General features: G+C 38.2%; 1 protein-coding gene across 9 annotated transcripts in view; it reads left to right on the top strand.

The window, feature by feature from the left end:
• ASCC3 (activating signal cointegrator 1 complex subunit 3) overlaps positions 1 to 11,981 on the top strand; it is a 325,230-nt gene that overhangs the window by 305,897 nt on the left and 7,352 nt on the right. For 7 of the 9 annotated variants that reach the window (XR_014786639.1, XM_084827184.1, XM_084827183.1 and 4 more), the window contains 2 exons: positions 6,261 to 6,412; positions 8,519 to 8,660. Coding sequence is in view for 6 of the 9 variants with exons in the window: in XM_084827184.1 (XP_084683310.1) it covers positions 6,261 to 6,412; positions 8,519 to 8,660 (294 nt within the window). In the remaining 3 variants the exon portion in view is untranslated. Of the gene's footprint in view, positions 1 to 6,260; positions 6,413 to 8,484; positions 8,661 to 11,981 lie in introns of all 9 variants that reach the window. The other 2 variants (XR_014786638.1, XR_014786640.1) reach the window with 1 other exon arrangement.

Genomic DNA, 11,981 nt, shown 5'->3' with positions numbered 1-11,981 from the left:
TGCTGTTTTGATAGAACCTATGAAAGCTAATTATCTTGTAAAAAGCAGTATTTCATTCACCATTATCCAGCTTAATGAAATTCACAATTAATAAGAACATGGATGCCCTGCTTAAATAATTATATCTGTGTGTATGTGTGTGTGTGTGTGTGCACGCGTGCGTGCATGTGCACGTGTGTGTGTGGTATTCTTGATATCACAAATATTTCCTGATAGAGTATATCATCTGTTTTAGTTGAAGTTGCTTCAAAATAAATGTTGATTTCTTAAATGTAATTTTATTACATTTTTATACCCAAAAAGTGTTTAAAGGTTTTTCCAATAAAATAAATCCTGATTAAAATTCAGGATTTAAGTTACATTGTTTCTAACTAAGCTACCCTGAAAATAATAGACTCAAAAAAGAAAAGACAGTGCCAAGAAACAGCCTTTCGAGGTATTCAATCTACTTTGTGCCAGAGTAAAAATTCTGGACAGGATTCAGAATTCCGTTAGGACAAATAATGTTGCACTAGCAGAAACTAGGTTCTGAACTATGCACCAGAGGAGAATCCAACTAAAGTTATGTTTATGCAAGTGGTTGTGCAAGCAGTTGCGTAAGCAGTTGTGCGAGTGGTTGCAGAATGGGAAGACTTGGCAGAGCTCCACTTGTGTTTGAATTTGCTTACGTTATGCCTGTCCCAGAGCTAGCACTACTGAGAGGCAGAACAGAGTGGCTGCCTCAGGTGGCACCATTCAAGGGTGTCTTGAATTTTCTATCTTGGCTGCCAGGAAGTCTTGGTTCAACCCTGCTCTCCCCTCCAGATCCTGTATATCTGTCCAGCTCAGCATCAGACATTCAAAATTAGTAGCGCTATTAAGCAACAAAGCCAGTAAGAATGAACCTTTATTGAGGACTTTGTCACATCAGTCATTGGCAGTACTGCACTGGAAGAGGGTTTTGTTGTGATCCTGTCTGCACAGGGCCATAACGCTTCAGTTGCTTCACTTTATTCTACAAAACGTATGTAGAATGGAAAGGCAGAATGCAAGAGAGGTGTGTTTTTTTTAAGGAAGGTATCAGCTTTACCCAAGAGAGAGATAATGAGTAAGATATTTCAAACCTAATAACCAGTTAACCCCATTATGGCGACGATTGCATGCGCAGAACCAGTACTTCCAGAACAGAGCTGTTAAATTTGTTCTCTGCTTAGTTACTCCAGTATACATGTGGCTGACCTGGAGAGAGCAAACAGAATGACTCAATTTGCTACATTGAGTATTTGCAGGAATTTCAATTTCCATTGATGTGTCAAGCTTTTGTACATTTTGCACTTACTTAATGAATGGAAATGGGAGTGGGTTTCCAAGCAGCAAATGGAAGAAGCCAATTTTGCCATGGTTCTGATTTCATCACAATGTCTCTGTCCAGGATTTCATACCAGGATAGAGATGCAATGGATAAATATTATGAGCAAGAGAGCACAAAATAAGGGAGTGGGAGAGGATTTGCCTTGTGGTCCCTCAGGCCGCCATGTGGAACACACTAAAGTTTTTGTTATTCCTTATTGGATATGAGTAAACTGCTGTCAGTTTCTGCAAATCTCTCTGAGTGGCAAAAGATCCTATAACAAACTTCTGTAGCTGGCAGATTGCAGATTTGCTTGCTCAGGTCCCTTCTCCTTTGTCATTAAATCTGCTGCAGTGATTTAAAAAAAAAACCTAATACAAAAGCAGCAACAGAATACAATGTTCAGCCCACATCCTCTCCTCTTCACCGACTACAAGAATTTTGTCACTATGACTGCCCCATGCATAAATGTCAGTATAGACTAGTTAGCTATTCAAGTAACAATGATGGTAAGAGCTGAAAGAAAAATAAAAGGGAATGTATAGGGCAAACAATAGAAAAAGAAGAAAAATACATTGAATATTGAAACTATGGCTTCAGTGAGAAGCTGTGTTGATGATGTTTTTTCAAAGAATAAAGGATAAATATTGTGCATTCTAGAAGCACCATGGCACTTGAGCTAAGTACACATCTATACAGCACAACTGAAAGTGTCCCTGGAAAAGGTAAAATATGTATTTTCCCACCAGGGACATTCCGAGCTCAAAGTGAAGTGTTGGCCAGGCAGAATGCACATTCCCGTTAGCCTTGTAGTGGTTCCTAATGTGTGAATAGAAAAGGCCAGATGCATTGTTTGGGATGTACAGAAATAAGTTGTTTCTGGACTATTTAAATTTAAAAGGCTGCAGGGAGTCAGTACAGAGTCTAGGCAGCATCACTGAGATGTGCTCCCAGCAGCCCATCCACCCTTTTGTAAATGAATGCTTACCAGTTGTGTCCTCCGAACAGTATTCAGAAGTGGCCCTGCAGTAAGTATATTACACGTGCATGTGGAAATCACTCTCACTCTTAACAAAATATTTGACATTAGCTTCCAGTCCAGATTTTCCTTGCCTCCATTTGAAAACCACAGTGTTGTGTGGTGGTGATGTGGCAACATCAGTGTTCTCTCTCCCACACACACACACTAACATGTAGACCTTCTTTTTTCATAAGAAATCAGGCACAGTAATCTTTGAGCAACATTTTAAATGGTTTGGAACATCAGACTTTAGTTTTTACCTTGATCAAAAAAAAAACCTGTTAAAATGGAAGCATAAACTACCCTTTTTAAGCTGGATCTCTCCCCCACAGCTGAAACCAGCTTTGTGTACCTTTTAAACTCAACATTTCTCCAGGATCAGTGTAATTTAATTGAAATAGTGCTGCATGTGTAAACAACTCCTTTGTTTAAAGAAGATTCCACTGTTTAGTTTGCCTTAAGTAAATGCTGCCTTTTGTTTGTCTGTAAAACATTTGATTAAATGTACAGGCTAATATGGACAGCTTAGCATTCCTCTAGTGAGCTGTAAAAGAAGTCTGAAGTATACATTCTAGCATCAAAATGCAGACTAGATGCTCCAAAAAAAAAATAATAATAATTAAAAACCAAACCCTAGAGTTGCTTACTATTAGAAATAAAAAGCTTCTATTTTCAGTGTTCTCAATGTCTTAATGGCTTCCCTGATATAGTAATGTCAGTATTCTTCCCATTAAAGCATTTTAACACCTCCCTAGAATTGGAGTAACATTCAAACATTTGTCTTAATATTCAGTTTGACCTTAGCTGATGCTGAGTAGAGACAGCTGAGAATTTCGTTTGGTTGGATTTTCAGTAAGAAATTGCCAGAATTCACAAATTTCTTCATAAATGGGGGGGGGGGGATATTGAGATTTGAGAGAGAGAAAATGAACGTGGGAGAAAGCAAAACTGACAGAACTATCCATCCCCTACTGCTAAGGTCAGTACGTGGATCTGACAATTTTCTATAGGGAAGTACCTACCATGTAGTCACTAGACTTGCTGCAAAATCCTTACATTCTTCAGATAGGGCAGACATACAGGTTGTGGGTACATCCCAAAATACATTGATATATCAGTTGTGAAATCATTCATGGCAACACACATGTTTTATATTTAATTATTAAAAGTATTGATATCCTATCTTTCTGCCTCAATGTAAGGCCCTCCAGATGGCTCACAATGTGATCAATGAAAACAATCAAAAACACAAGTCAAGCCTGAGCACATATAACGGAACCAGTTGCATATTCCCTCTTTTTATCCCAACTGCACTTCTCTTCCTCTGTTTCCCGCATGTTGAATTTTAGATTGTAAGTTCCATGGGGTAGACCTTTGCTCTTGTTCTCTGTAAAGCACCATGCATAGTGACGGTGATATATGAATAATAATATAATAATTGTTTTTTAAAAGAAACTAAACAAAAACAGGAAACCATGGGTGATATTAAGCAAATATAGGCGAGGGAGAAGACCAGAAATCAGGAAATACGAATGAAATATCCTGCAGGCAAAAGGTCTGGTGGAACCGAAAGGTTTTCTGTTTGGGTTGGAAAGATAGTAGGGAGAAAAACGAATGGATATCCCAGGGTGGGGCATTTCACATCCTATGAATGACAACAGAAAAGGTCCTGTTGTGCATTCCCACTACTGAGCCTTGGGTTTTGACAGGATGCACAAATGGGCCTCTCCAGACGACTTTCCAGGAAAGGCTGGCTCCTATGGTATGAGCTGGTCTTTTTTAGATATCCTGGTCCTATTACCTTTAAAGGTAATAACCAGCACTTTGAACTGAGCCCAGAAACAAATGGTTAGCCAGTATTAGTTTCTACCACAATAGAGTTCCATACTCCCAAGTAAGTAGCTCTGGTTCACAGGTTCACAGCTATGCTCACATGAATTCTGTTTATTTCCATGGGATAATCAGTTTAGGATACAAGCCAAACATATAAAGCTTGCCTCCTCATACCATGCAATTGATTTAAATGTCTTTTTCCATAACAAAGATGAACACTCATTCTCATTTTCATTCTATAAGAAATGGAAATGTATATAGTCCTTCTGATTGCACTGGAAAACTATATAAACATTGGCCTGGTTCAAATGTTACCAACATTGGCACGATTGCTCCCACACTATTCTGGTATTATTTGAAGGAAACAGATTGGACTGGCAACATAATTACTTCACATGCCAGCATTGTTCAGTCCTGAAGGCTAGTGACGCTGGTGTGGAAAATAACCATGTTGGCAACCCCAACTACATAATCCATGTTGAATGTCTTTCAGGCATTATCAGAGTGGCATGGGAGGACCTAAATATGCTGCTGGTGGCTATATATGAATCAGGATATGATCTCCTTTTACATACTTTACAAAGAATAATGAAATGCTCTGTGTATGCACTAAACAATATTTCTCAAATTACAGGTATCAGGTGCAGGTATCACGAGGTAGATCAATCCTGCACCCAGATAGTGTTATGCTCCAAATGTAGCATGTTTCAACCACAGACTTTGAAGTGGGAGCAGTCAAAAGAATGATGGGATCAATATCTACAGTCTGAATTTGCTAGACTGATGCTGTGGGAAGGAAGGACCGAGGTCATACAGAAAGGCTATTTGAAGATGTTGGTCTCTGAACTTTAGAGACAATAGACATACAAAACAGACATGGAAGCTGCACACATTATTAATTATAATAAACAACAGTCATTGTGCCAAGTGGTGAACCCTAAAAGAACTTACAAATCTGACTTACTTCTTTGACTGGAATAACTATGAGAGTCACAAAAATGTCAGGTAGCTGTGTTGAGCTATGGGGGAGGGAGAGAGGGAGAGGAGTGGTACAAAAGTAGTTAACATCTTTATTAAAAGCAACTGAAATAATAAGTAATCTGCATTTTGTACAGCATTTATAGTGGACTGGAGGAGATGCTTTGCAGATTTAATTAAGTTAGACATTGTCAACTTCAGAAAGATCTCAGTTTTGCAGCAGGGACATGTAGGGTGAAGGAACAATGGCTATTCTGTTAGAAATACAAAAGGCATCAGCCATCATATAAATGTTGCTGAATCTGCCATGTATAACTGACCTTGCTCAACCTTTGCCAGTATCTCACTCCTCGTATTGTGCCAACCCCCCCCCCCACACACACACACACACAAACATACACACACACACAAACCTGACTAGAGATAAGCTGGTCTTGGAAGGTAGTTTGGTTTTTTCCCTTCTGTTTCTCCACTGACAATATGTGTATGGTATTGTTCCCTTACCACTAATGATACGTGAGCACCTTTGGGCCATGGAAATGCCCTCCAGTAAATCATAATGCCTAAAACAACTATGGTGGATATAGAAGCAGTGTCAATGGGAGTTAACACTGGTGGTATGTCACTAGGTATAATGGTTTTATATAAGAGTCTTAATGTTTGTTGCTGTGTTTTAAAGTTTAGAACACCATCAATGTTTAAGTACAAACCGTGAAAATAAACTATTATTCCCTTTATAGTGATCAAAGTGCTCAGTAGCCCAGTTCATACAGTCATCAAAACCATAATTTAGATTATCAGGAACACGCCATAGCATGCCTTGGGTTCGTGCGCTTCTTCTCCCCTCTCTTCATCCACATACTTACATGTCTTAGATAAACCACAGTTCCCTGTTATGTGTGGCTAATTCTAACTCCAGTTAATTGAAACAAATCAGGCTCAAACCCTGGGCCAGTGACTGTTTGGGATCTAAACTAATCAAGACTTTTGTCAAGTCAGAAAGTTCCATTTATCTTAGTGAAAAATTTGCACAATAAGTAGCAAGAAAATTACATTGCTTTCATGTGGGAAATTAAAATGGTTGTCTTCTTGATTTAGGCAATGCTGGATGTTTCAGCAAACCAAGGATGGTTGGTGACTGCTCTAAATATAACCAGTTTGGTACAGATGCTGATTCAAGGGCGATGGATCCATGACTCTTCTTTACTTACTTTACCTAATGTTGAATACCACCATCTTCACCTTTTCAGGTATGCATCTATGCATTTTAATAATATGAGTCAACTGCCTCTTAAGAATTCAAATACTTTAGGAGGCCTTGTCTTCTAGTGGTTGGCGTTATGAGATATGTGGCTCATAACTGAATTATCCTCATGTTCCTATAGGTAATGTACATCATAACGTCAGATATTTCAGTGGCATTTGTAGAAGGAGGAAAGAAAATATCAAAATGTCATTTTCAAAATAAGCAATTTCTAAGTGCTGGGATCTGGTTCACACAACTTATCTGACATGATGGAAGAGCACGCATGCCTGCTTCCGTACCCCAAAGACATCTCTCTTGTGAACCAGGACCACCTCATGTACACCTAATTGTGCCCTTTTTATGATTGAACAGAGATTTTAATATGGTTCTCTCTCCAAGTTACAGCCCAGCACTGTCTGTTCACCACATTGGTACTGTTTGAAAAATACATCCATACAAATGGGCTGGTCTGTGTCGGTATAGGATGAGCCATTTATGTACCTGGTGAATATTCCATTGTATTTCTATCTTTTTTAATTCCATACCTTTAAAAAATGATAAATGAAAATTACAGAACAGTACTATATCTTCAGCTACCTTTTATCCTTCAGCTACCTTTTATCCTTCATGTTGTATAAATGTCTTAAGAGTATTTAAAACAAAAAGGGATAGCAATAAGCTCCAAAAGGACCTCTCTAAACTGAGTGAGTGGGCATTAAAATAGCAAATGCAGTTTGGTGTAAGCGAGTGTCATGTGATGCACATTGGGACAAAAAATCTTTTACATATAGGCCAGTGGGGTCTGTGCTAGTGCTGACTGACCAAGAAAGGGATCTTGAAGCTGTGATAGATAGCTCAATGAAAATATTGCCCCAGTATGCAACAGCTGTGAAAACAGCAAATTCCATGGCAGGGATCATTAAAATAAGAAAAGAAAATAAAGCTGCCGATAACATAATGCCTTTATATAAATTTATGGTGCAACCACACTTGGAAGGCTATGTACAGTTCTGGTCATCACACTTCAGAAAGGATATGGACAGGTGCAGAAAAGGGCAACCAAAATTATCACAGGGCTGGAGCATCTTCCTTGTGAGGAAAGGTTACAACATTTGGTGCTCTTTAAGCTAGAAAAAAGGTGAGTAAGGAGGAAGTTGATAGAGATGTATAAAATTATGTTTGGTGTGGAGAAAGTTGATAATACTCTCATAATACTAGAACCTGGGGTCATCCAGTGAAGTTGAGTGGTGGGAGAGTGAGGACAGATAAAAAGATGTACTACTTCACAAAGTACATAGTTAAATTGCTACCACAGAATGTAGTGTTGGCCACCAACTTGGTTGGATTTGAAAGGGGCTTAGACATATTCATGGAGGATAAGGCTATCAGTGGCTACTGGTCTTGATGACTACATATTGCCTCCAGTATCAAAGGCAGTATGCCCCTTGGTACCAGTTGCTAGAGAATATACGCAGAAAGGTGCTCTTGCACGCATGTCCTGCTTTCATGCTTCCCATGGGTGTCTGGTTGGCCAAAATAGGAACAGAATGCTGCACTAGATAGCCCCTACTCAGATCCAGCAGAGCTCTTCTTATGTTCTTATATTCTTATTTCTAAATAATTTTCTCATTATATACATAAAAGTATTTGGACTTCAGAGCAGAGTGTTAATTAGAATAAACGGACCACTATACTCAGTTGTGAATACATAAGTATATATGAAGGAGTTTGTCATACTAATTTTAAACCGTACACAGAAATCAATAACATTAATCTACACGGTAAAGATAATTTCCTCCTTATTAAACCAGTTTAAAGAAAGATGGGTAAACTGCTGAACTTTGACCTTGGATTGTGGTACAAATAATCTCTAAATTAGCCTGCTTTTTAAGCCACGGAACTTGCAGTATGGCGGGTTTAATAGCAGTCCAGTTTCATTAAACCAAAAGATTATTGATGTGAATTGCCAAGACACTTGAAATGGGTTTTGCATTCTTTTCTTTTAAAATATGTTTTTCTGTTTTCACTTTTTCATCTTTCCTTTCTTCCTTTTCCTCCCGCTTCCTTGAGCTTCAGGGCTCAACTGGATATATGTTTACTGTTTTCCCAGGAAATGGAATCAAGGGAAAAGGAAGGGTGGTTACCAAGGACCTATTGAATGTCTTCCTGAACTAATAGCTGCATGTGATGGAAAAGAGAACATTTTTGCTTCCATTGTAGAGCGAGATCTGCATACCAAGCATATTTCACAGGTAACATTTTCCTGTCCTGCATCCATTTCAATGTCAAAAACAAACTTCTCCCATAGAACAACATGGAAAATATTTCAACACCTGGTAGAAAAACGGAGCAGTTCAATTGCACAATATGAATTCCTCCCCCCTCCCCTCCCATAATTTCACCCATAAATTCCTTACTGGAGCCCAGACTTATTTGCCAAAGCCAGACGCACTTGGTTTGGGCAACAAGTTCACACAACTCACTGTGTATGGATTGGATTGCCGTACCACAGCTTCTGGTTATTGCAAATACCCATGTATCATTTGTGTTCACCGTGTTTTCCAACTGCTGCAACCTCTTGGAGTGTGGCACCTTCTAATCTGTTGTGTGTGGGGTTTGTGAGTGAAGATGACCTTTTAGTTACATTTCCACTACATACCCAGTTGGGTTTTGCAAAGTTTGATTCTGGTGTTCATTCACCGATCCTTTTCTATTCCTTGACAGTCAAGAGAGGCATATATTTGGCTCAAAATCAAAATTTAGGCTAAATGTTTTAAATACATATTAATATATGTCCTTCACATAAGAAGAACAAATATATTAAGGATTAGGTCATGATAAGTCCTAACAGGTTAATCAGCGAAGAAACTTTGCTTGTTACACATCTAGCATCCAGTGTCATTTTAGGGCCGATGCAAGTGTGACAGATTTTTTTGCAAACAGTGCAATTTGCTTTGGTCTGTGGTAGCCACTATACATGAATTGCTCACCACAAAAGTGAGTTTAAAGTGGCTTCACTGGGATGTGTATATATGTTTGTGTACGTGGTACCTCCATATGTTGTATAAAAGAAAACACTCGGATAAGTTTGGGATTGCCACACAACTCATGTCTAGCAAACAGAGACACCCTGGAGTTTGTTTGAATTGACCCTTAAATGGGAGAAATCTAGTATCTCTGCTCTTTTTCTCTCTCTTTTTTTTTTTTAGGGGAAAGCAAAAATACATTTTAAATATTTTTTTATGGTTGTCATAAGTTGAAGCATTTTCTGGGATCAAGAATGTCAAGTTAAATTGCATGTGCACCTGCTAAAAAAAATATTTTGATGTTTTCAGTCATATTCTTGGTGACTTACCTAAAGATAAAATAGAGTGAGTGCCTTTTGCACTTGCCTCTTTAATTTCTGATAAACCAAAATTTGGCTTCCAAGCAGAAGGTAACTATTATAATGTATATACTGACATCTGTATTTTATATATATATATATATATATATATATATGTGTGTGTGTGTGTGTGTGTGTATGTATATGTGTATATATATATATATATATATATATATATATATATATATAAAATTTGTGGCTAAAGATGCATTTAAATCTAAACAAAATCTTTAACAGCAGATTTCAAACATAATACATGTTGACTTCAGTCCAAGTTGTAGATGTGTTGAAAAATTAGAACATTGTTATAATTAGTTCAGGGAAAACTCAGAAGTAAACTAACTTAATTTATTTGCATAAATTGCCGTTCTGTTATCTTTAAAACTAAATGCAAATTGGCTCCGTCTGATACGATGATGGTTATTTGGCTCAAAAGTGCTTCAATTTGCGTAGCAATCTGGTGTCGTCTCTGCAGTGAGACGATCTCAGGTAACATACAAATCCTGAATTATTCCAGAAATTAGTATGTTTAAAGCATCAATTTAAGTGCTAATTGCAGTAGTAATGAGAAAAAGCAGTACTACTGTGAGATTTGCATCTACTTCCCCATCAGTATGCCTGGAACGGTGGCTGACTGGCAGAGGATTTGGCTGCTAATTAAATAATTGTATGCATGGTAGTGTTCACGTCTGATTCAATAGATGAAGATTAATCCTCAGATAAATATGTTTGGCTGGTATTGAAATGTCTTAGCAGTTTCTTCAAAAATAGCTTTTGTGTATGTAGTTCGTCCATATCTTTCATGTGTCTGTTTACTATGTCCGTAACATAAATTGTGCTTACACTGCACATCTAGATGCACGTAAATGTAAATAAAGTACATTATGCTGTAGTATAGAAGTACTGAGTTTGATATGGCCATGCCAGTCATGCACAGGAAACCTGTGGCTGTACTTTGCTCTAAATATTTTCTCACTTTGCTACACTTTGCTACACTTTGTGTACCTGCCCCATGATTTTAAAAGAGAAACTATCACAGAAATATGTTGCAGAGATTAATTGGGCTTACTTTTTCATCTACCTCTTTCTCACCCTACCACTAAACCAATTAAATAAAGATCCAAAGAAAATGTGAATCGCCTGTGAAAATGAGCCTAATCTCAGTGGACATGATCAACTCTCACCGCAAGTGCAGCATCCACCTGCAGACAATTCCATTCGGATTTAATACATCCTTTTTCTTCCCCTCCTTCTCCCCCCAACCCCAGCCTACATGTGTATGGAGGCAGGCAGTCTAATGGGAAGTTGACAGGGATGGAAAGCATTTGTGTGTTGGATAGGGAAACAAGAGATGTTCACACACGCCTCCCGTTCCCCTTAATGTCTCATGTGTGCATGTAGGGTAGGGTGGGGAAATAGAACTCTACTGGAATCCTGCATGTCCAGGCAGTGCACCTACCATGCAAGTGGATCCCGTCCACTCTTTGTACAATTTTAAAACTCCAATAACTTTACATAGGCTATAGTTCTAAGAAAATACATGTTTCCTAAGAAAATTGTAAAGAATCTATTTTTCAGTGCATCTAGTACTTAAGAGTGGCCAGTTAACTGATTAAAACCTATCACTAGCCAAGAATCAAATATCAGACAACCTGGGATTTAGATTCACTCCATGCAGACAGAGCCCCCCCACCCCCAATTTAGTTAAAGGGAAGATTTAATTTGTAGAAGTTGATGTGGCAGAAGAAGCAATTATTGACATTTGTCATGAATACAAAAGTTTGGTATAAGAAGATGGATGGTGTAGCGCTAATTGAAATTTATATAAATAGTGCACTGATATACAATGTGTTTGCACGTGCACTCACATTTTGCAAGCGTGTCTGTGTATAATCAACACACATACAATAGTGTACAGTCTTGAATATGAGCAGTCATTATTCATTGAAGCAATGCCTGAACATCAGCTAAAAAGGAGTTTTCATATTAGCACTAAATAACCGATATTAAAAAAATAAATTCCATAGGCACACACCATTGGAAGAGACACAGTGGTCATCTAGTCTACCCCCAGAGGTAAGACACAGTCTCCATATTGTACCTTCAAAGGATACTTACCCAGCCTTTCCTTTTGAAGTCTCTCATTTGGCCTTAGGACCTTGAACTAGGGATTCTTGCTATCAAACCC

Source organism: Heloderma suspectum, chromosome 1 (assembly GCF_057233095.1).
Source record: "Heloderma suspectum isolate Gila_16-S chromosome 1, 16-S_ref, whole genome shotgun sequence".
Classification (NCBI taxonomy): Eukaryota; Metazoa; Chordata; class Lepidosauria; order Squamata; family Helodermatidae; genus Heloderma; species Heloderma suspectum.
Note: the sequence above shows the minus strand (reverse complement) of the source record. Positions and strands in the feature narration are given on the sequence as shown.